At 32.0% G+C, this 26,802-nt stretch overlaps 1 protein-coding gene and 1 pseudogene across 2 annotated transcripts; one reads left to right on the top strand and one right to left on the bottom strand.

Moving 5' to 3' along the window:
- The first annotated feature begins 2,346 nt into the window (after window positions 1-2,346).
- On the top strand, window positions 2,347-7,854 carry LOC148203484 (uncharacterized; annotated as a pseudogene).
- Window positions 7,855-14,251: 6,397 nt separating this feature from the next.
- Window positions 14,252-16,814, bottom strand: LOC124829837 (triacylglycerol lipase 2-like). 2 transcript variants are annotated; one of them, XM_047303414.2, is made up of 9 exons: window positions 16,629-16,814; window positions 16,434-16,541; window positions 15,977-16,117; window positions 15,770-15,880; window positions 15,480-15,623; window positions 15,346-15,386; window positions 15,179-15,264; window positions 14,979-15,062; window positions 14,252-14,647 (listed from the first exon to the last, which is right to left on the bottom strand). In XM_047303414.2, the coding sequence occupies exons 1-9, from the start codon at window positions 16,812-16,814 to the stop codon at window positions 14,328-14,330; spliced, it is 1,221 nt and encodes a 406-aa protein (XP_047159370.1). In that variant the 3' UTR covers window positions 14,252-14,327. The 2 variants fall into 2 exon arrangements, with proteins under 2 accessions (XP_047159370.1, XP_087964215.1); XM_088108089.1 differs by having other exon boundaries at window positions 15,179-15,261.
- Window positions 16,815-26,802: the final 9,988 nt, after the last annotated feature.

Raw genomic sequence — 26,802 nt, 5'->3', positions numbered from 1 at the left:
CTTCATCAATCCAAAAGAAACTAGATTTTCATTATCAAAATTTCCAAAGTCACATTTTTAACCCTAATCATGTAAAACAAAGAATAACTTCCCTTATAATTCAAGTTTTCACAAAAACACAATCCATCTCTACCACACATTCATCAAATAAAAACACAGTTTTTCTTTTTACAATTCAATAGAAAACACATTTTCAAAATCATATGAACACCAAATCATTATAACTTTTCTTAACTGAATATTCAAACATTGCAACTAAAACCTCCCTTCACTTGGCTCCTTTAAACACCTTCCTCTTTGAAAACAAAGTCACTTATGTTTTCACCTTTAAAATTATTATATTTTATGACCCTTACCTCTCATCTATTTATAAGAAACCCTTAGTTTATCAAAGATGAGGATTTCTACTAGATGTTTAAAGATATATTCTAAAACCTTATTCTCACCCAACAAAACTGCTCAACAAAACTGCTCAACAAAAATGTGTTGCCAAATAGGTGTTGTATCTAACTTAGCTACAACCTCATTTATTATTAATTGTTATAATTCTTTAGGATATAAAAAATCACTTGTAGGTAAATCTTCAATATCCATAATTAGTTTCATATATACTCTATCATATAATGATATAATAAATTCTTCAACAATTCTCCTATAAACCTAGAGGGTAGGTGGTGATTTTCCCAAGTACATAAAACTATTCCTTTTTTTGACTACAAACATAAAGACTTCATGAACAAGAGCTTTGCTCTTCGTTTTGGAAGAACCAACCATATCTTTCCTTGTCGGTGACACAGGAGAAACCACCGTATTGATAACAGGGGAAGAAAGGATGCTTCTTCTGCATCTAAAGAAGCAAAATAGTGATGAAAGGAAGTTGACACAATGACGAATGCCAGAAGCATGAAGGAATCATAAACCTAGAAAACTCAAGAAAAGGGTTGAATAACGATAATCAAGTGACACTTTAATACTGAGTGGTTAAAACATTGCAAAAATACGTCAACTCCCGCACAACGACATGATAAGCAAAGGTCATGTTTCAGGGCCAGGGTGGAATAAAAATACCAAACTATTTCAAAAGTAAAAAACTCATCATTACACTAAATATCCTTCATTAGTGCACTTTGAAATGTGCACCCTTGGTGTTGGAAGTCCCACATCGACTAAAGATAAAGCCAAATTATAATATATATATATATAGATATATATGTATGTATATATATATATGTATATATATATATATATATACATACACATATGTATACAAATATACATATACATATACATGTATACATATGTATATATAGATACATACATATATATATATATATGCATACATACATACATATATATATATATATGTATATATATATATAAGTGGGTGCAAACCTCACCTTACAGGCTGATTTTATGGGGTTGAGTTAGGTTTAAAGTCTACTTCTTAATATGTATCCGAGCCAGGTTGGAGCCTATCCTAGCGAGTTCTATGTGGGCATTCTGTTCTACCCGTTGTCGGGCCACTATCGAACCACCCATTAATTCTACTCTCACGCTCGAGATGTCTATACCTCGGCGTGAAGGGGGGATGTTGGAAGTCTCACATCTACTAGAGATAAGACTAAATTATAATATATATATATATATATATATATATATATATATATATATATATATATATATATATATATATATATATATATATATATATATATAAATAGATAAGTGGGGTGCAAACCTCACCATACAAGCCGATTTTGTGGGATTGAGTTAGGCTTAAAGTCCACTTCTTAACACTTGGCAGTCGTTTAATAATGATTAAATATCCGAGTAAGAGCTCGGTTAGAAAAGGTCACATAGTATTCACCCTTGTTACAAAATTCCAAAACAACAATTGTGAAATCCAACCTCAAACTTTTTCACAATCCAACCTCAAGCTCACATATCCATAATATAACCATATTATTTTCTTAGAGGTTAGGAAGTATGAGACCTAGTAAAAATATTTTAATTTAACAAAAATAAATAAATGATGTGTTGGATATGTATTTAATTTATTATGTTCACAATATGACTAAAGGATATAGTAGTTTAGTTGGCTAAAGCTTGATAGGAAAAAAAAATAATGAGTTCAATTCTCACATAACACATTTGTTAGTTTTTTCTTTAAAATATTTATAGCAGATATTAATGTGTGACCTATGGTAGAGATTATTGCTTTGAATTTGTCATTTCTCTTTAAATTATAGATAAGCATTGAAATATTTCTTTGGTGGAACTAGAGTTACTATGGTTAGTTGCGCACTAGTGATCAACATTGAAAACAAAAGGAGAAATCACGGGAAGATGGAAAAACATGATTATTATAAAAAAGGTATGGGAAGCTAACCTTTTTATTATTGCATCATTATGTGTGGAGAAATGTTTGAATGTTAGAGTGTGGAATGATAATGCATGTTATGTTGGTGATTATAAAGGGATAGCTAAGTTTTAGGCAATGAATCCATGGTGGAATTCCAAATAACAGATCATGGACATTTCAATGGTGGAGGAGTATGTAAATGTGTTTTTAGATGAAGTACGTAGGTTACCACTGAGTAAAGAAAATGATTTCTCTATTAATTTGATTCCTATAATATATCCACTATTTATGAATTTATAACCAAGAGCTCTTGCAGAGTTATTTGAGTTGAAGAAACACATAGAAGAATTATTAGATAAGTAGTTCATCAAACCTAGTATCTCGTAATGGGAAATACCAATGCTACTCGTGAAGAAGATGGATGAGAATTCAAGTTGTGCATAGATTAATACAGTTGAATAAAGTATAACTTTCAAGAATAAATATCTTTTGCCATAGATTGATGATCTGTTGGATCAAGAATAAATATCCTTTGTTACCTTGTTGATTGATGGAAATATGAAATTTTTATGGTTTTAAATTGATTGGGGTTGTGTAATTTTTGATGGGTTGGTGCTAGAGGAGTTAGTGAAATTTTCAATTATATTTGGTTGTTATGTGCAATATTTTGGTTGGAGAAATACCTTTTTGAAAGTTTGATATCCTTAGAAGTAAATTTCTAATTGGTAAAATAATGGGTTTTAGAAAAATTGATAATTAAAGTACGAAGTATTAGGTGAATTATTGTAAAGTAGTTTGAGATTATTGTACTTTTTAGAATTTGATTGGTGTATGTAACGTAAATTTGTGATTTATTTGGAGACATGAAATTAAATTTTTGTTGATGAATAAGTTTTTGTAAGGTTGATGATCTTGAAAAAGCTAAGAAATATTTTAAAAATACAAGTGTTAGTGAATTGATGATTTGATGAGAATTTTGATGGGCTTGGTGGAGTAAATTGTTAATACCTTAGTATATATTTTTAGTGTTTGATATTGGGATTTGATGATTATGGATTAGATAAAATACAATGTTGAGTAAGTTTAAGAATGAGTTGGTCTAACGTGGTCAATTGTATGATTTGGATTTTTGTTGAGTGTTGTTCAACTCGTTATCATTGAGCCACATCCTTGAACTGTTTCACATTACTAAGAAAGTGAATTCTTTGTTTAGGAATTGTTGGGCGACACCATAGTGGCATTGGACACCAATACCACTGTAATTGAGGGCACTAGGTTGCAATTTTTTGATGCTAAGCCGATGGCGATAAGTGTTGGACATTGGACACCACTTTGTTTTAGTTTCCAAGCCACCTTAGTAAATTGCAATTTCTACTTTGTTTACCATTGGATCATTTCTACTTTGTTTACCATTGGATCAAGATGAAATTTTGACAATTGGTTCATGATATATATGGTTCTTCAGTTTGACTGTAGTGATCGTCAATTGGAGGTATGAGGTTAGAGAAATCAATCCTTTATGGTTGCTTTATTTTATGTTTCTCTTTCTTCATTTTTCAAATTTAAGATCATCATTGTTTTAATGTATTGGTTGATTGTAGGCACTTAATTATGGGTTTTTTTTATTTTACTTCTCATATTGAAGGGTTTGTTACCAATAAAAAACATTGATGCTTTGAAGAGATTTTGGTGATGATGCACTTGAAGATTTGAAGGAACAACTACATACATTATTAAAGCACCTTTTTTAGAAACATTTGTATTAGGCTTTATCTTTCAATTGTAAGCATTTAAATATCATGTAACTTACATTTGTATTGATTTATCTCAACAATAATCGATTATCTTAAGATAAATTCAAAAAGGATTCGTTTCGGAAATAATCGATTATCTCCGAAAGTTATAATTGTCCAGGATTTGACAATAATCGATTATCACTAAGGACAATCGATTATCACATTTTTCAAAGCCCATAACGACCTAAAATAATTGACTATCACTTTTGGTAATCGATTACATTTGGCAGTTGGGAGTTGTATTTTCATTTTCTGACCCTTGGCCTATAAATAGAAGTCTCCTAAACCTTTTGAAGGTTACCTAAACTATTGAGAGTATAGAATTGGTTTTGACGAAGCTCATGTGTTTAAGTGATTGCGTGATCAAGTTTTTGAAGAAGGAGAAGCTTGTCTTAGTGTGTCTAAGGTGATAGCGATTCTCTACCAAGTTTTTGAACCTGCTCTTTATTCCCTCGTGTGTCGAAGGAATGTGTTTTCTTAGTGTTTAGTTCTTTATTCATCTTGTAACATCAAACTGATTTTAGTGAAAAGTTAATCACTTAATTTGAAGTAATTAACAATTGGACGTAGAATCTTTTGATTCAAACCAGTATAAAAATCATTTGTGTGATTTTTTTTTATCTCTGCATCTCTTTACTTTCATTTGTTCGAAGAAATTTTTAAAAGGGAAAATGAGAATTTTTAATAAAACCAACTCACCCCTCTCCTCTTGGTTTTGTGTCCGATTTCACGCTCTTAAACATTCCGTTGCACGATACCAATTCATACAAGGTTTCCCCGTTAGACAATATTGGTGTTCTCTTTTGTACTTCATACGTGATTGTTTAAAGTTATGAATGTATGTGGTGACTCAATGAAATGTGGTGCACTTTGTTAGTCTGTAGTGGTGAACTTGAGTGTTGACTCCACTGGTAAGGCTATTGGAAAGTAGTGGAGAGTGATATACATCCTATGTACTTTATCCTTAAGGCTCTATGTTGCTGTATCGGAGGTAGACTTCACTAGAAAGCTCTTAAGAAGAGTGATGAAAAATGACACCTATGTACTTTATCCTTAAGGCTTGAGGGAGTATGGGAAGTGAACCCTATCCGTAAGGCTTGTGAGAATAGGAAGGGGCTTCGCTCGTAAGGCTCTTCCGAAATCAAGAGAAGCGAACCCTATCCACAAGGCTTGTGAGAAGTAGGAAAGGGCTTTGCTCGTAAGGCTCTTGGAAAGTAGGGGAAGTGGACACTACAGTTATGTAAGATTTGAGTGAGTTAATATATTAAGATTGATGTATATTCCTGTTTATGATGTTTGATGTTTTTATATAACTCATCCTTATGTTGTTTGGGTGTGACTATGATTATCTATTTTTGATGCTAATGAAGATGCATAGTTGTGAGGAGATATGCGGAGTTGACACCAAAATACATGAAAAGGAATATGCAAATAAAGATAACATATATGAATAATTCAAATATATACCTATACTTACTGATATCATTCTAAAGGTATTCTAAGTAAAAAAATCTCTTACTATCCTCTCTCTCTCTATATTCAAAAATCCTATAAATATAGAATACCACTAGAGAGAGTACTCATTCAATACTCTTTACTCACTTCTATAATATTATATTTCAATATTTTCTTTAAACTTTTATTGTTTTAAACATTATAAAGTCTTTTACAAGTGAATTTCTCCTTAATTTTTGAAGAACTTAATTTCTTTTTATCATAAATATATGCTCAATTCCTAAAAATTTCACTTATTTCATTTTAGAAACACTTGACAAAGAACATAACATGAACACACCTAGATATCATAAATCATAAATCCTCATACATATATCTTTTACAACACAATTGAGTATCTCATTATAAACTACGTTCTAAAGGTAAAGTTTAACTACAAATTCATTAATTGAAAAGACAACTAAACAATAAAAAAAACATAATATTGTATAATTTAATTTTTTTTAAATAACAAAATTGGCATAACAATTATAAATATTAGCCAAATTAAATTGATATATAGATTAAATATGTTTTTGTCCATGAATTTTGATGTACAATTGAAATTCTCCTCTTTATAAAAATTTTGATAGATTTTTATTTTTAAACTTTAAAAATAAATAAATACAATCTTTTTAATCTAATTACGTTAAACATGTTCTGTACTAATAATTTCAAGCATCATTTATTTACTTTTATTGAATGTATTTTATCAATCTTATCACAAATTAACAAAAAAAACTAATATAAAATTCTTCACCATGTAAAATCAACTTTCTTTTTCATCTTTATTATCCATATACTTGAATTTCTAATGGCTTATCACTTTCAATTTATCTTTATTTTTTTTATATCCCTAAACAGAGTTTTAAGTTAATAGAGCATTATTTATAAAGTATTATATATATATATATATATATATATATATATATATATATATATATATATATATATATATTTAAGAAGAATATTGAAAATACTTTGCAGTATAAATTTTATCTAAACAAGACTTGAACATGGACGTGAAGACACGAAATAAATTGGGTTTTATCCCTCAGCCATATGAGACACTACAAAAAAATAGATTTTTACCGGGGGTTATTTTTTCCGTTTCCGGCGGTTTTAACCCCCGGAAAATATGTTACCCGCGGTTAGGAAAACCGGTGGGAAAACCTGCGTCGCTAAGTAATTACCGACGGTTTTTTAAAAAACCGTCGCAATTAACGGGGGTTTTGAAAAACCGCCGGTAGTAGTGGGGGTTTTACTAAAACCGCCGGTAGTAGTGTAGGTTTTACTAAAACCGCCGGAAATAACCAGGGGTTTCTAAAACCGCCCCTATTTATAGGATTTGTCTATCCGAGGTTCTAAAACCGCCGGAAATGTGTACAATTTTTTTTTTTGGTTTTTGACTGTAATAAAATAGGATTGTGATAAAATTAATTTTATTAATGAAAAGATAATGAAATAATATGAACTAAAAGTGAATATTATATATAAAATAAACTACATTGTTATATGTTCATACAACTAATTGTATTGTTCATGTATTAAAAAGAAAGATGTTCAATAATAAATTAAAATACTAAAAATATGACTAAGATGTTCATTACATTACTAAAAAAGAAACAATATATAATTTCTCAGAGGTCTCTTCAGTTGCCCACTTCCCTCAAACTCCTCCAACTAATTGTCTCAGTTCCATTTGTTTGGGAAGAAAACCCAAGAAAACCTCTTCCTAATTTCTCAGATGTATCAGTTCATCCTCTGGTTCCGAAACCCGAGAAAATACTCATTCATGTAGCATCATCTTCAGGTTTTTCTATTGCATGCAACTTTGGCCACTATGGCAAAGAAAAAGGAACCTGCAATTATGAATGTGAAAGTATAACTAGTTTAGACCTTGAAGCTTTTACATTTGATGCAAAACAGTCATTTGGTTTGGTTCCCTCAATACTTCCAAACTGTGTTCAGCCATCAGAAAAAGCTTCCACTTCCTCTTCAGCCTCCTTTGAGACAGATAGTAGCATAAACAACTATGCAACTGGCAGGTCAAGCCCAATTGGTGCTACTTTCCTTGAGACCCTTTTTTCTTTGTATGCAAGGGATCACAACCTGAAAAAAGAAGTAGGACCCAAAGATTTATATGATGAATATATCATTTCTCAGCTTCAACACATTCATTTACGACCTACACAACATTAAAAAGAAATCAATTTCAAATTTATTCACAAACATTCAAAGAAGCGAGAGAAAGAAAGTTTGAGAAGTCATTACCTTCTGTTTCTCGTTAATGTCAATGTAATCAAATTTGGGGTCCTTCGACTTTGTAACCTAGCTATGCCAAGACATTTCATTGCTCATTTGGTATGCCTAACCTTACAGAACATTAATAAGATCCAAAACAAAGTTAAACACAAATCAATAGATTAAAATGAACTCAAATCAAATTTAGCTAACACAGTAGATATTCATAATATGTAAAATAAAACAATTTAAAGTAATATAGTTATTCAATAATATATACCCTTTACAGACATCATTTACTGCTACTTTCACCATCTATTCTGTTGACAGTAACTACATGAAATTTCTTTGTTTTCAAAAAGTCATAACCCTAACATTCAATATGGATCTGAAAAATAAGAGAATGTGATCTATGATGAATATCAATTTTACACCAAAAATTCAAATCTTAGTTAAAAAATGTATTTAAACAGATAAATAATAGAAAATTTAAACTATAAAGAACTATTTACATTTTAGTAAAAATATTATCTCTTTCAAATTAGATTTTCTTTTTAAATTTCTTTTAAAATTAAACTATAATCAGGGTACTATTGTAATGATAGAATAATATAATTTGAAAAGGTACAAGGTGAAGAATACTAAGTGATCAATATTTTTATTAGAGTATAAGTGATTAATTTTCTATTATGATTATTTTTTCTTCTTTTTCTATTGCAGTTATTAATTTAAAGGAATTTATACTCTGGTGAGGTTTGATATATTAAACTTATTGTAAGTTTATTTTTAAAAGCGTAAAGAAAAAATTTGAGATGCTGCATGCATTCTTTCAAAATAGAAAAAAACAAGACAAAGGGAAAAAACCAAAAGAATCGGATTAACCTGTGGAGTGAGATTTAAGATGAAAGTTTGAGATGTTGCATGCATTCTTTCTTTCAATTGCAACCATAGTACTCTGATTAGAATCCAGTCTTTTCCTTTGTCCAAGAGGGAAGCCTCTTTTGGTTTCTACATACGACAACCACTCCCAAAAGAGAGGGTGTGCGGGAAAGAATATTAAATATGCCCCACAGTTCTTGGAACCTGTAAGATTTTTTTCCCTCTTTAAGGATAAAAAATGCACATTGAAAGAATAAAACGTCAGGTAATCATACTGATACTGCTCCTACAAAATCATCCATTAAAAAATTTGACAACTCTATATTCACATAATGATCCATTTTGAAACATTGAGAAACCTGAAACCTGGTGGAACCAAACCCATGTTTGACAAAGGAAGCATAAATTAAATTACGTAAGGAAGCATTAACTATTGCTAGATTATCTTTTGAACACATTTCTTCTTGTTGGGTAAATTTTTTTAGTATTCTCACTGATAAAAAGTGAACCCAAATGATGATTTAGTGGAGCCCATAAAAAATTTAACCAAACAATAACAATTTTTAAAACAATGTGTTGTCTCTCTTCCTTAAAACATAATTTAAATCCCAATACAGAGTATGCAAATATAAAATCCATGAACAGACCCAAAAAGAGAGGTGTCTGCTTGCTGCGAGAATACCACAGGAATATGAATACATATCAGATAAATATATATTAAGAACATATTACTATGGCGGCAACAAGTATTGTACAACAATTAAATAACTATGTCAAGAAAAAGAAAAGGACGAAACATCAGGAATGAAGGCTTATTTTGGTCCAGCAAGTTCAGGGAAAATGCTATAATGCAAAGATTTTCACTCCTACAAGGACGAAAAACTCTTGAAATTGAAGATGATAATTTTCTTTTTCTTTCTAGCAGTGAGAAACCACAACAAAATTACTAGATAGCATGAAGATAAAAAGTTAGGTTAGATTGTGGATTACCATTGTTGTTATAATTACCCTTTGGTTTTTCTAAAAATTGAATGATGCGGCCTCTATCATCTACTTTAACCAATCCATAATCTGAAGCAGGGCTGTAAAGCAGATAAATAAATATGTAAATTTTGTTACAAGGAAATTAGTCGTTTCTATTTACTCACCCTGGAAAAACAACTATAATACTTGCTTCGATCCTTTTTATAAGAAAAACTATAATTTCTTCTTTATATAAAAGAGGGTACTATCAAGCAATAGAAAAGAAACATATCTGCATGAACACACCTGTTACCCACAACAGCACATGAAACAGTGATATCAACATTTCTATCAATGTGACTCTGTTCATTTGTAACCAAAGTAAATCAGAAAAGTTTTGATGAATAAAAATAGTATCCATTATACAAAACAATTACAAGCCAATCCTTGCTAAGTTGCAAAATCAATTCAAGTTGAACAAAATTCTAAAAGTCAAATTTACAACAGAAAAGTGAAGAAAAACACTTGGCTCAAGCGGACGCGCCTAACCTAGACTCTGATACCACATGATGACCCCTGGTCATGGCGGATTGGTGAGAAACCATGAATCTGGTGAAAATCGAGTGGAAGCCGCGGAAGAAGGGGAAACGAACTACGAACCCTAGGTTCGAAGGATTCGTGGAAGAGAACAATTTAAACGGTGGAAAAGATGAACTAGTCAGTGGAAATGAAGAAATTAAAGTTACGAAGGATTTTAAACGATACAAACCTCTAGACGAAAAGGAACAAAGACGAATCGGTAGAAAATGGTAGAAAACCCTACCTATTGAACTGAGGGTGGATTTGAGCAAATTTAACCGGTGAGAAAGTGAGACAAAGTGAGAAGAAAGTGACAGATTTGTTTCCAAGTTTACTTGCTTGATTGCCAGAGTGAGATCAAGCCCCCAAGAACTTCATACCTTGAAGATGAACAAACGGCATAGGAAAGGGATACGATTGAAAGAAAATGAGACCACAAAGACGAGAAGCGAGAAGGAAGGCGTGCGGGAAGAAAACTAGGGTTAATAGAGAGAAGCGAGAAGGAAGGCGTGCGGGAAGAAAACTAGGGTTAATAGAAAATATCTAGTGATTACCCTGAAAAATTATTTAAAAAAAATAAATAGATGTTAGGGACGGTTTAGCTTATAAACCGCGGAAATTATTTGGGGTTTCAAAAACCGCCGGAAAATAACCCCTCTTAAAATATATTATTTTTATAGTAGAGATTTATGGAAATGGTTTATGTTAGAAGGAACTGGTTAGCTTTTCATCCAAAACGGCACAATTCTTTAAAAGAGAAAGAGTAGTATTTTCGGAAGGCTAAAATTGTACTTTTGAGGTTTGACTTTCAATTGATCAAGAACATGGAAAAAAATAATTAAGTGAGTATTTTTTTCTGAAATTAATTTATATTATAGCTTCTTGATTCTTGAATAAAGGTGAAAAAAAAGGAAATATAGATAAATGATTTAGTTGGTTATTGAATATCTACAATATAATATATAAGATATCGTAATTTAGTTATAACCAATATAATATATATATATATATATATATATATATATATATATATATATATATATACTCATTTTTAAATATTTTGTAATTGTTTAAATTCAGTTGATTTGATTCATATGAAAAAAATCTAAAATTTTAATGATATAAAATTATAAATACATGAAACAATGTAAAAAGTTTTAAATTAATAAAAATAATTAAATTATAAAAAAAAGTTGAAATTGAAGACAATTTATGCAAAATAATAAATATTATTTTTAACAAATAAGTTACAAGTTATAGATGTATAAGATTTGATGCTTATTTCATAAGTTAATGGTTACATCAAAATTTAAGTTCATTGAAATATGACTTGGGTTTGAAGGAACTGTTTATCTATTAAGTTTCTGTTAAATCTTTAACAGAGATTAGTCTCCCTGTTAAATCTTTTCAAAATAAAAAATAATCAGGAACCTATATCATCTGACTGAAAGAAAAAAGAAAAACCTGACCGAAAAATTAAGAAAAGAAATTGAAACGTTGCATTGAAAAAAGCTTAGACACTCAACTATGTTTAAATATACCTACTGGTTTGAATCAAATTCGAAAATAAACCGAATCTGAATATTTGTTAGCACAAATTAATAATAGTTTAACACGAATATACGAAACAAACTTGTTTCAAAACCTAAAAATTGAATCACGTAAACGACGAAAGTTTAATAAATTTGATCTGAATTACATAATTAACATTTTACAAGAAGAGATCAAATTCTTTAATTCAATATATAAAAACTAAATCACTGAAACAAAATTCATATACTTTCCAGTATAAAAAATTACTAAATGAAAGTAAATTAAATATTAAAGATAAAAAAAATAACAGAGGTACCAATTTCAACAAAGAGTTATCACAAATTAAAAAAAGAAAACCTAATTTGAAGACGAATAGGATATTGGTTCACCAGAGAGAGGAGTTGTGAGGGTTGGCGCGTTGCCTAGTTCGGATGATGGCGCAAGAGCGACCGCCGGAGAGAGTGTTATAATCTTGAGTATAAAAAATGAGATTGACGTGACTCTGCACCTTGTGTTCGTCATCGGCGAAGATATCACATAGAGCAATGATGTAATCCAGAGGCAATTCACCTGTTATCCGCAGCGCATGGTTGACGCCTCGAAACATGTCTTTGCATACAATACGATTGAAATCGAAGACTCCATAAAGGGACGAATCCAGCGGTGGTGGAGGCACTGGATTCAGTTGTTGCCTCAGGCACTGCTCTATGGGGCTCGGTATGCTCACTGAAGTTGTTATCGTCAGTGCCAAAAGAAGCATCGCAACAGCAATCGCTCGTGAAGACATTGGAACGTGGGAACCTGATTTTGATGCTGAAATCTTAGGGTACTGTTCAATGTTTCAGGTATCTCTTCTTCGATGGATTTGAGAATTTTCGTTCTTCCCCTTTATATAGAATTTAACTATCATCTTTTATTATTCTCTTTAAATTCCCTATCTTTTTTCCCCGGAAAAGAAAATATATTTTGTCAATATCATTATCTTTATATATCTATAATTCTTTATCATATTTTTCAAATATATTTTTATATTAAAAATCAAGTTTATCTTTAATCAGTAAAAAAATTATTATTATCATTGTTATTATTATAATCATAAAATTAAATATAAATAATATTTGTAATTTTATTATAAATATTTTTATTTATTTTATAATTAATTCTATAATTAACAACTTAGTTAAAAAAAATTAATCAAAATAAAAAAAATGATTAAATGTGAAAAACGATAAAATTGATGAAGTAATTATTTTAATTTAGAAAAACTTTAATAAAATTGAAAAAAAATGATTATCTCAATTTAAAGTTATTTTTATTTACAAGATAAATTAGAAAAACAAAAATATGAACACTAAAAAAAATCTTTATATATAGATAATAGATGTAATTATTTAATTATGAAATTAAATATAAATAATTTTTATAATTTTATTGTAAATATGTTTTATTTATTTTATCGGTAACTTTATAATTAAAAAATAGTTAGGTTTTAAAAAATTGATCAAATTAAAAAAGACCGTTACATTTACAAAAATAATAAAATTAATAAAATAATTATTTTAATTCAGAAAATAAATTTAAAAAATAACTATGGAAAAAAGGAGAATCTCTCATAATAGATATATAAACTGTAATTATTATTCCTTGATAATGTAAAACAGTTTTACACTACCCGTTGATTACTAATTACCACCATTATATCTTTTAAAATAACAAACATAAAAACTAACAACCTTATCATAAATAATAATTAAATTATATCTTTTAAATTATTAAACATAAAAGATTGGACATGTGAAGTTTGGTTCAATCAAAAGATTGAAAAATATGCATCTTATAAATGCGTATGATGAAAATGAATGTTCTATATATTTGTGTTGAAGCAAAATATGCAAAGAAACCTTTTAATCTGTCACTTCCAGAAGCATTGAATTGCTTGAATTGATACATTCTGACTTGGCTGATTTTAAAAACACAATGAGTAAATGTGGCAAAAAATATAATATAACTTTTGCTGATGCCTTTTCCAGATATACGAAAATTTATTTTTCAAATCAAAAGACGAGGCTGTTAAAATGTTTTTAAAATATAAATCTGAAGTAGAAAATCAATTTGAATAAAAATATTAAAAAGGCTTAGGTTTGATAGAGGTGTAAATATAGTAAGAATTTTCTTAAAGCATTATGCATTGAAAATGACAATGGTATTATACATCAAACTTATTCTTATACACCTATCTCCAATGCATAACGAAACACATTCAAATTATTTTTCTCTCTTATACATTCTAAAGAGTGGATTAGTGATTTGCTGTGAACATGATGTTGGTACAAATTAATTACTTATCATGGAAAATCATAGCTAAACAACTTGAATGTTCGCAGTGAATTAGTTTCTTGAACTTTGAAATAACTTCATGATAAAAAAAAAAAAAACTTTACATGACTTGAAGTACTATTAACAAGAGTTGTAGGAAATCAATTAGCCTTATAGAAAGCTATGATGGGATCATAAATAATTTGGTTAGCATTGACAGCCCTAACAAAATCAAGGTGAGCATAATCTTCTTTGAACAGTACCACAAGCTTGTTCCCATCATGATGTTGGAGGTCATTGAGCAAAACCTGCACATCATTTACATCAGATAGCAGGTCTTGCCCTCCATAGGTCACAAAAAGAGGGAATTCATTTGGAATGGCTGTCATGTCATAAAGAGGAGGAACTGCTTGTCCATAGTGCTTCATGTTATCTCCTTCATCACCGTAATCATATTTTGCTATTTTTCCAGTTTTGATCACTGTTCCAAATCAATAGGAACAAATATCAACAACAACATATTCATGTAGAACCAAGGAGCCTGTCTTTTATAAATATCAAGTCTTCATACAAAAAATCTATAAACTAAAATTAGTTTATATAAGGTTAATTTGTAAAAGTATTCTTGTTTTAGTTTATGAATAAATTAGTTTTAACTTATGGAGTTTTTCCTTTTCCTTTTTTGTTTTTCCTTATTTTTTCATACAAGTTCTTATCTATAAATTTATTGAAATGGGTCTTACAAGAATGCATAAAAGAAATGTTTCAAAATCAAATCACATAACAAAAATGTTACCGACTAATAGACTTACTTTGAGATAGGTGGATCAAATTCTTGGTTGCGGTTGGCTCAGAAGAGACATCAGTCATGGATGAATTTAGGCAGCAGTTTGGACCTAAAGTTTGAGTGTAAGAATATAGAAATATAGTGTAATTATTTTCATGAATCAGAATCATAATATATACATAAAGTGAATTTATTTTCTGGTCAAGTTAGTAACATTTATAGCACCTGTGACAAGTGACATTAGGTTTGAGCAGTTCAAGTTCAGTTTATTGCAGATGTTTTCCACAAAATTTGATGCAGCACCCCCCCTGCTCATTAGGAAACATTGCAACTACTCATACACTTTGCAAAAAGAGATAGCAAATTTCAAAGATCAAGGTTTTTTCTGGTACCCGTTTGGATTGAATTCACGGATTCCTAACCAGTACATGTCCTGTCATATTAAGAAAAAGGAAAATATTTTCATCAATCAAATTGTATTCAGTAGAAATTTTAATTCCAAGACAAATCATCTTCTATCTCTCACATTAGCTATAAATGTATCAGCTGCAATCTTTGTCACCAGTGATGAAATTTGATTCATATGAGCAATTGGGCAAAGAAGTGAAGCTGATCTTAACATGTTCAGCCCTTGTCCTTGCGACAAAGCAGCTAAAGCCATTAAGGTTCCCTGAAATTTCAGGTCATTATGTTAAACTCATACAAACTAGAAATATGACATTTTTAGACTCTACAACATTATACAGGAACTACAACTATGTTCAATATTACGTAAGAGAATCTAAAAAGAAAAACAGAAACAAATTAAGAACTCACCAAGGAATGACCTGCATAGTGCATTGTCTGACCAGTATAGTTGTAGACATATTGGACGAAAGCAGAAAGATCATAATCGGCCAATTCATCCCAAGACCAATCCCAATAAGCCTACACATAAGAATGAAGAAAAGCAAATTATCCATCACATAGTCTGAAACATGAAATGCATATGTATATATCTATTATTCTCATAAGAGAAAGAACCTGGTCATTAGTATCAAGTGATTTATGGCCGTTGCTGTACTTTGTCCCACGAACATTGGCAAGCCACACATCAAACCCATTATCTGCTAAGATAAACCCCAATGATTCATCTGGAGAATTCACCAGCCATGTTGAAGCATCCTGTCACCACACCTCACAAGTTAATTACTCAATGTTATAACATCACTTCTCAGATTTTCATGTTCTTTATATTGTTTAGTTTTCTCATTTCTTTTCAATCATCACTGTTAACTGTACGTTCAAAAAGGGTAAATCACCACTCTGATCCTTAAAGTATACAATTCAATCATATTAGTCTCTCAACCTAACCTTTTATAGTTTAGTTACTTTCAGGAACAAAAATGTTACATTGTTCTACACTTTTAAAGGCATAGAAAACAAACAATGTTTTTTGCTACTACTATTACGTGTCTATCTCTGCATTAACACAACTTACACTAAAGATGCCATGCTGCAATAGCACCGGCGGTTGATCGGCCTTCTTGCCGGACCGCCCAGCTGGCATCCTCTGCAGGCTTAGGATGTAGCCATCCTGAGTTGTAACCTGCCTCCAACAGAAACAATCACTGATCAAAATGCCTTCACAATCATCACCAAGTAGATTCAACAGAACGGTAGCATGTGTACGTACCTTGTGTTCTTCACATGTGTAACCTTGTGTCTCTACCATAGTTTTGCAGATACCATCAACATTATCATCAATAACTGGATAAGATGTGAGCCATTGGTGGCCCAGACGAAGTGTTTTTCTCCCTTGAGCTCCTGCTGCCATGCAAAGCAGGACTAGTGAAAACAGACTAACAACAACGTCGGCCATTGGAAAAATGTGTTTGTTTATGTTCCATGGATTGTGAGACGACAGTTATATATGCATGGAGAAAGTTGAAGACGGCTGTGCCTAAGATGCTTGTAACATGTCTTCATTCTCATTGTTAACTCAACGTTCAAACCAAGGCACTGAAATGGGTATGGATGATTATTACGTTATCCGATGTAGCAATTAGCATGAGTTATTAATAAACCACACATAATTCTAAATTACGGTCATCATGGCTCTATACCGACGGTGACTGCGGTCGTTATGGAGATGCTATTATATGTTTGTATCCAACATATAAAAATAATTACATAATTATGTCAAGGGTGTTTATAGTATTTGTAAACTTAATAAATTTTAATTTTAAATTTTAAATTTATGTGACACTGATTAATGAATAATTTTTTTATTATAAATATTATTATTTCAAACTAAATATCACAAATAGATTTTTTTATAATTGCATTTAATATTGTATTGTTATACTAATTATTATTTCAACCCAAATATTATTAATACTTCTTTTGTTATAATATATTATTTACTGTTTTATTATTAATATAATTTGATTATATGTACACTATGGATGCTCATAATATAATGTTAAAGTCTCACCCTAATATCATGGTAAGGAAGCTTTTTTTGGAACAAATTACGTTAGTTTAATACGTGGAAGCCTGCTGCTATTTTGACCTGTCTCACACGACACTTCAACTGTCCTATGGTAACTTAATCAAAGGTCAAAACTAAAAATCACTTATGATAAATTTATTTAATAGAATCAGGTTTATATAATCCAAATATGTGTCTGATATAACCAGTTCAGACAACTAACCTTTTTGAAAAATAAAAACAAGACACGTGTAAAGATTTTCTACTTGAAAACATTTGGCACTATATTTTTCTATTTGATAGTAATTAACTCAAAATTATAATATTTAAAAAAAAAATCATCCTTATCTCATATTTAATCTCTTTTAATCAAATAAGTATTTGAGACTATTGTCATCCGTAAAAACCTCAAATATATAACACTATAAATATAATGTCTCCTTTGAATGCAAAAAAAAAATAACACTTAGTTTTAGTTTTAGATCACTCATGTGCTCATACAAGCTGCTTATGCTACTATATATCCTTTTATCTTGCATAAGAACACACACTAGTCGTATTCTTGAAGCATAAATATATCCAATAGAATCAAGTAATTCTTAAAAACAAGAGAAATAGTTAATCTTTTCTTGAGTTTACATTTTTCTGTCCATACAAAAGTATGACCTTTCTTGGTGAGTTGAGTTTGAAACACATGAAAAATTCTAGTGGGGTTGGGGTTGAGTATACTTTTTAAAATTTTTTTGCAAATAAGTATTAAACATTTGAGATTTTGAACACTGTTTAACAAAGTGTTTAAGAACACAACTAAACAAGACAAGCTTATGCTTATACCGGTTAACTCAAACTGATTTACGTCCAATTCTCCCTTAAACAAACTTAAGGAGTTTCACTGATCATTAAAAAATTACAATAAGTATTATCATTCTTGGTTTACAAACTACCCAACTGGATAGACGAGTTTATCCTCCTGGGTCAACACTAGTCTTCCTAACTAGATCTTTTAACTCAACTGAACTAAACAACCAAATGTTTTGATTCTTTTCAGAATTTACAAATACAATAAAAGTGTTTTAGAAAAAACAAGTACATATCAAAGCTCTCGATGAGAGTATGTTTTTAGTACAATGAAATCCATATAGTTGTAAAACTTTTTCTTAAACAAAGAAAACATTAGACGATCGAAGCTTCAAGAGAAACAACGTAAGATTCAAAGATCAATTCATTTTTTTCATCTTTTCTTCGAGTCCTCTTTAATCGCCTTCTTCGAGAAAGATCCGTTACACAGACACTACAAAAAAATCGTTGAATACTGATGGATAATTACCGACTGGCCACTGTCTTTCGGTAAATGTGCTTTATCGACGGACACTTTGATTGGTATTTACTGAAGGAATATTTTGTTAGTAAGGTAATCATATTTTAACTTAATAACGTATCATTGACCTTCGGTATGTTCTTCGATGATAAAGGAAAACAATTTCTCTTTTCCCTCCTCTTTTCCTCGTCTTCTTCATGGTTCGTTCTCCAAAGCTTTTTGAGGAATCTTGACCATGGATGCATGCAGCGTGAAATTCTGGTGGTTGTTGATGTTATTGAACTCCATTGCCCTAGTTCATCCACTAGGTGTAGTGCCCTAGGTCAGTCACGAACACCTTTGCCCTTGTTCGTAACCCTTGCTTGTCACGAAGCTGGATTACCCTAAATTGTGGTTGGGTTTTTATTTGTGGTGGCTGTAGTTGGTGCCAATAGGAGGAAAAAGGTGTGAATTTCTCTTGTCCTACCCCTTTTGATGTTGTCTTCGAGTTTTGCGATTTCCTCTTTCGATTTTCGTCATTGATGGACTATGCCTTCACCTTCACCGATTATGTTCTTATATTGAACTCCAATGTTGTTCTCTTTGCCAACCTCAATTCCCCTAGGTCGTCCTCAACCTGCATTGCTCTAAGGCCACTTAAGGACAGTTCTGTTGTGAGAGAACGGGTGGTGGTCCAAATAGGATGTTGTCGTTGAGATATACTTGTTGAGGGACGTTGCTTTCAACTTCAGTGGAGTTTTCCTATGTTGCCATGGTGAATAGAGGCTGCTATTGTCGAGCCAACTGTGATCGGGGGAATCCAAAGAGAGGCCCTACTGTGCAAGTCAATAATAACTGTCCAAATTGAAACCCTAGTATGGAATTTGTTCAAATTGAAACCCTTGTGCAATCTGTCCAAATTCAATCCTCAATGTTGTGTGGATTTTTCCCAAATTGAAGCCCCTGTGTTGTGTGCAATGACATTAACATTTCGTTGTTGTTTTGTGCAATGAATAGGCGTAGCATTTTAGGTATGTTATTTTTTAATTTTCAGTTGAGCAATGTTTAGGATGCTAATTGAATCATTGTCTGCATCACAGATTGGTTGATAGCGTTGTCACGCTTATTTTGTTGTCATTCGTAGGTGGAAATGGTGGTTTTAGGTTTTGTCCTTTGTCTTTGTTGGTTAGGGTGCATTGTTCATGTTGTCTCACAATTTCAGACTTGTTTATGGAATTGGATATGCATAATTGCATTTGAATTTATAAAAGCATACTTTATATTTATTCTTCTCGCTATGTTTGACAGGTTTCTTAGGCAAAGAGATAGTCATCTTGGAATAGAGGTAGTAAATACTTTAAGTGTTATTCATTGAACTGTGTTATGGCCTTTGTATTGATTTTTCTTGATTCCATTGGGTTGGACATATGTGTTTGTTGTATGAGTGTGTAGTGATCCAAATTATGTAAATGTTTATACCTCATGCGAATGTACCTTATAAATTCTTTTGGTTTGAAGTGAAACTTGCGTGAATGGGGGATGATGGAGAAGGAGCCTCTCACACTCTCAGAAAGAAGGAACCCATAGATATAAAACGAAAGAGAGAGAGGATGGTGTGCAATCAATGGTTCGGAGCAATTTTTTGTTAATGGTTGCAATTAATCAAACTGTAAAATATAGCTAATAATCACAATAGCAAAGATTAGGGTTCCATTAATACCTTCTCTCTTTTTCCCAAAACCCTAAATGAGAGAAAAATGTAGAAGACCACGACACAAGACTGAAAACAAGTTGACGAGATCAAAGCATTACAAGGAGACTAACAAGAGCACGAGAGCACGAAATGACGAGATTAGATAAGGAGAGAAAAGAAATAGAAACAAAAGAAGAGAAAAACAAGAGAGTGAGATGTAACAAGAAGGATGAGGAACAATACTAAAAAGAGGAAAGGCATAACAAAATCAAATATATTATGCCACCTAAATGACTAATCATAGTATCTCTTTTTTAAATTAAAAATAATATATTAAATTTTTATTTTATTTCGAAATTATCATTAGTCTCACTTATTATAATCACTTATTATAAGTATTAATAATAATCGACATAATTTCTTTTATCATATTTAAAATTGTATTATCATTTCACACACAAATTACGATCTAAGGTTTAAATATTACAAGTTTATACTTTTTTTTAATATTTTAAAAAGGAGTAATTTATATGAGATCACTTTGATGATATGTTTTTCTCTTTTATTAATTAGTTTCAACATGCATAAAAAAAGGCCTAAATGCTTACTTCGTCTCCATATTAAGAGGTGAATTTTTGTTTAGTACCCGGTTTTAAAAATGAAGTCATTGGGTCCCTATGTTATAAAAAATATATGTATAAGGTCCACAAAGGAAAAAACAAGTTTAACAAATCATCAAAGAAAAAGCTGAACAAGAGAAAAAAAAAGCTGGACAACAGCATTTAACGGACAACAGAAGAGAGAAGAGAACAAGTATGACCACATCAGCATGGACTTAATGTCATTGCTGTCAACTTAAGGGACAGGACCTTATTCATACACTTTTCATAACATAGGGACTCAATGTCTTCATTTTTAAAATCGGATATTAAACAGAAATTCACCTAAGAAGACGAAGTAAGCATTTAACACAATAAAAAAACTAACTTAATTAATGATTTGACATGGTTGTTGGAGTCTTTCAATTATAACGCGCTTTATGAGCATTGAGTCTTTTGGGACTCGCTTTAGTTACAGAGAAAAAAAAAATTATTTTGAAGCAAAAGCACGTCCATTTATAGTTCATAATTTTTTATAATATTCCAAAAAAAAAAATTACTCTCCCAAACATGGCATGACAGAACGCTAGAAAATTTGTTTTTATACAGTAAACATCGCTTTGGTTCGTGTGCTTAAAGAAAAGTAATACACAATCTAAAGAAGTGTCCCCACTGCTTATCCTAAAATAAAAAATTAAATCTTATTTTCATTTTCTTTTTACACCTACTTTTTCTTCTAACAACCCAAACTTTTTTCCTTTTCCTCTCTTCCCATGAATAATCCTTTTACATTTAGAGAAAAAGAAAAAAAATTAAGAAGTTAGTGATAGGTGTTATTTTGATTTACCATAATAAATTATTATTTATTTAAATATAATTTATTTTAAAAATTAAATTAATAATTTATAAGAAAAATGAGAATATATTTGCACTGCATATATTTTGCACTAGTAAACTAATACTATTTATTATATGGCATTATGGTATGAAAATATTAAGAAGTTCATAGAATAACAATGCAATAGAAAGCTGATAAAGGAGAAAAAAGAGAAAAGAGAAGCCAGAAAAAAGTAGGCTGAGAAGGATATCAAATTCTCATTATTTTGGGAAGAGATACAGAAAAATAAATATATAGGAAAGGAAACTGAAACAGAATGACATAAACTAAAACAAAATAACAGAAACTATAATCCTAACGGTAAACCAAGCAGTATAGGTCAATGAGACCGATCGGTGTAATGAATCAACACAACCGAGCGATTTAGGTTAGTGATACCGAGCGGTGCATTGAGTCAATACAAGAGCGATCGTCACAATAGTATAACCGAACGGTGTAATGAATCAACACAACCGAGCGGTGCATTGAGTCAATACAAGAGCGATCGACACAATACAAGAGCGAACGATATATATGTTATCAGGCCCCCTTAAGCTGGGCGTAAATATTTTGAAGACCCAGCTTGGAACGCAAAAGTTGAAAAGCAGGAGGAGGTAAAGGTTTAGTTAGTATGTCAGTTATCTGCATGGTTGAGAAGATAGGAAGTAATTTGATCAATCTAGCAGCAACCTTTTCACGAACAAGATGACAGTCAATATCAATATGCTTTGTGTGTTCATGAAAAACTTGATTAGAGGCGATTTGTATTGCAGATTGATTGTCACAGTAGACAAGAGAAGGAGAAATGTAAGGAACGTGTAGATCATGAAGTAAGTAAGTGAGCCATTGGAGTTCACACACTGTGCTGGCTAGCGAGCGATATTCAACCTCAGAAGAGCTACGAGAAACAGTCGATTGTTTCTTGGAGTGTCATGAAATGAATGAACTTCCGAGGTAGACAACGAATCCAGTGACCGATGAACGAGTATCGGGACAAGTGGCCCAATCAGAATCACAGAAGGCTTTTAGTTGAATGGTAGAATTATGTGGGAGAAAAATACCAGCACCAGGTGTACCTTTGAGATATCGTAAAATACGAGTAGTAGCTTGTTGATGAGCATATGTTGGAGCATACATGAACTGACTGGGGTGATTAACAACAAAAGTAATATCCGGACGAGTGGTGGTAAGGTATATGAGTTTTCCAATGAGTCGACGATAGGAAGCAACGACAACATCATCCAATGACCGATGGGTAGGTAAAGGTGGTTGTTTGTTAACCATGGGAGTAGGGACAGGGGAGCAGTCAAGCAAGCCAATTTCAGTAAGGAGATCCAGAACATACTTTCGTTGGCTAAGATGGATTCCTTTGGAGTTGTGTGCAACCTCAAGACCGAGAAAGTAAGTTAAATTACCAAGATTCTTTATACGAAAGGTAGAATGGAGAACGTTGGTAATACGTTGTATTTCTCCATTATTGTTGCCGGTTATGATGATATCATCAACATAAATGAGAAGTGCCGTAATGTAATCATCATCATGTTGCAGAAAAAGAGAATTGTCAGAAGTGGAACGAGTATAATTATTTGAGAGTAAGAAATGATGTAGCTTAGCATACCATTGTCGGCCAACTTGTTTAAGACAATATAAAGACCTTTGCAGTTTGCAACCTGATTTGTAGTTGAAGTGGTAAGGCTAGGAGGAACTTTCATATAGACATCTTCATGAAGATCACCATGTAGAAAAGCATTGTTAACATCCAATTGTTTGAGTGACCAATTCTTGGAAGCATCAATGGCAAGAAGAAGCCGAACAGTAGTGAGTTTGGCGACAGGTGCAAAAGTATCGAAGCAGTCTAACCCTTCAATTTGGTTATATCCTTTGGCAACCAGACGTGCTTTATATCGGTCGACCGAGCCATCAGAGTTATATTTGATTTTATAAACCCATCGACAACCAATAGCAGTTTCATTAGGTGGTAAAGTGGTTAGAACCCAAGTATTATTAGCCTGTAGAGCATCAAGCTCAGCACACATAGTAGTAACCCATTGGGGTTGTTTTGAAGCAGCAAAATAAGATGTTGGTTCAATATTAGATGAAATAGATAAAATGGTATGCTTAAAATGAGTAGAAAGACGATCATAATTAAGATAATTCTTGATAGGATAGCGAACAATACTGTTAGTTTTAAAATCATTTAAATAAGCAGGAATCTTACGTGGTCTAGAAGACTGTCTTATAGTAGCAGAAGTATCATTACCACTATCATCAATTGGAGTGATATCTGTGGATGTCTTATGAGGAATGTCATTAGTGCAAGGAATAATTGGATTAGATAAAGTGTCACCAGTAGTATAACCGATCGGTAAAAGATCATCATAGTTATTGGTGTAATTATTGGGCAAAGGTAGAGATAAAGAGTTGTCGGTTTTATGAGTATTTTTATATGGGAAAATATTTTCATGGAAAATAACATTACGGGATATATCAACCTTATGGTTTTTGAGATTTAAAAAGAGATAACCTTTCATGTGCTGTTTAAAACCTAAGAAAATACCAGGGACAACACGATCATCAAACTTCTTTCTGTGAGCACTAATGGTGTTGGCATAATAGAGACAACCAAAGATACACAACATTGAGAGGTCACAAGGAGATCCATGAAGACGTTCGTATGGTGTATCATTCTGTAAGACATGTGTGGACATCTGATTGATCAAAAAAACATGTTGGGCTGCATAACACCAGAAAACAGTTGGGAGATGTGAGTGAAAAAGTAAGGCATGAGTGATATTTAAGATGTGTTGGTGTTTACATTCGACAACACCATTTTTTTCAAGAGTTTCAACACAAGTAGTGTGATGATTAATGCCCTTGTTGGAAAAAAGATCATGCATAATGAATTCAACACCATTGTCAGTTCGTATAGTTTTTACCTTTTTATTGAATTGAGTTTCTATATTGCAAAGAAAAGTAAGAATGTGATTTTTAACAGGGATCCCATATATCAATGTGCAGTAAATCAAAAGAAGACAATGAATGAGATTTACTAGCAGTGTAAGGGAGTTTCTTTTGTTTAGCTCGATGACACACATAACAAGGAACCTGAGTATCATTTTTTATATAAGCATGTTTGTTTTTTAAAAGATGTAACCTGTCATTTGAAAGGTGCCCAAGACGAGCATGCCATAAATTTGGATTCTGAATAGAGCAAATTAAGGACTGCAACTAGTATCATGTTTACAAGCAGATGAGTCAAAGAGGTATAAGCCATTGTGGTGTCTAATCAAACCAATCTTCTCTTGACTTTGTGTGTCCTGCATAATGCAGCCATAAGAAGAAAAAATTAATGTACAATTAAGGTTTGCGATAAGCTGTGAAACAGAGATAAGATTGAAAGAAAAGTCAGGTATATAGAGGACCTTAGAGAGACAAAACTTAGGATTTAACCGAACGGTACCCTTGTAATGAGCATGTATAATTTTGCCATTGGGTAAAGTGATGGGAATAGGAGTAATCTTTTGATAGAAAGAAAAAGATTTTAAAGAAATGCAAACATGGTCGGTGGCACCAGAATTAAGAAGCCATGTATTAGCAGAATGCACTTGAAGAGCTGAAACAATATTACCTGGAGAAGTGTTTGTGGAGAGTGTTCCGATTTGATTGATGTGCACATTAGGACCGTTAGGCTCATATTACTTGAATAATTCTGCGACAATCTGATATTGTTGAGGCGTGAGTTGAATGGTCTCGGTAGAAGGTCGTTCTTAATCCAAGTCATTCGGTTGATTATCACCATGAGTGGATGAAACAACATTGTGAATCTGGCTGATCTTGTTGTTGAAAGGCTTATGACCAGAGGATAACCATGTTTCTTGAAACAAACATCTATGGTGTGCCCAGTTTTATGACAATAAGTGCGGATCTTACGAGTATTGTTATTTGCGGTTTTGACCGAATGATGATGTTGACTGGGGAAGCAATGTTTTTTGAAGCAATAACTTTCTTGGTGGCCGACCCGGTTGCAATAAGTGCAAGTAACAGGAGTAGAACCGTTCAGTGGGGATGAGAAATTAGATTATAAAGTGTATTTCACGGGAGCAGTGACATGGTCGGTCACTAACTGACGTTCTTGTTGAATAACAAGTGACAATTTTTGGAAATGGGAGGAAGAGGATCAAGAAGAAGAATATGAGATTTAATGTTGGTATAGTTATCATTCAAACCTCGTAGAAGTTGCATGGCACAATCTTCATGTTTCCGTTGAGAAAGAATCGAAGAAACGGTACAAGAACATTTGTGCTGACAAATGCAGACGGGATCTGGGCGGAAACTGTCAAGTTCATCCCAAATAACTCTGAGTTTGGTGAACAAGTCGATGACGGAGAGCTCGCCTTGGGACAGGGTGGTAGCTTCCATTTGTAATGTTGAAATTCTAGCAAGATCACCTTGGGCAAAGTGGTTCTTCGGGTCATTCCATATATCAATAGCACGATCCATCCATATGAGGCTTTCACGAATGGAAGGAGAAACAAAATGCAGGAGCCATGAAATAACCATACTATAGCAGCGGAGCCAAACAAGGAAGGAAGCATTAGTGTTGGCAAGTTGAATAGTTGATCCAAGAACAAACTCTACCTTGTTCTTGGCAGAAAGAGCCGTAATGAAGGATTTGCTCCATGAATGATAGTTTGTGGTGTTGAGAACAGGTGATACAAGGGATAATATGGCAGGGTTTTCATTGGGGTGAAGGTAAATATATGAATGGATAAAATCTTGGCTTGAGGGATGTGATTCAGTGGTTGCCATTGAAGGAAGGAAGAACAAGAACAAGAGTGCAAAATATCAGAAAATAGCGGAGATTTCTTCTGATACCATCATAGAATAACAATGCAATAGTGGAAAAAAAA

The sequence above is a fragment of the Vigna umbellata genome, chromosome 2 (assembly GCF_029865625.1).
Source record: "Vigna umbellata cultivar VRB3 chromosome 2, Vumbellata_1.0, whole genome shotgun sequence".
Taxonomy (NCBI): Eukaryota; Viridiplantae; Streptophyta; class Magnoliopsida; order Fabales; family Fabaceae; genus Vigna; species Vigna umbellata.
Note: the sequence above shows the minus strand (reverse complement) of the source record. Positions and strands in the feature narration are given on the sequence as shown.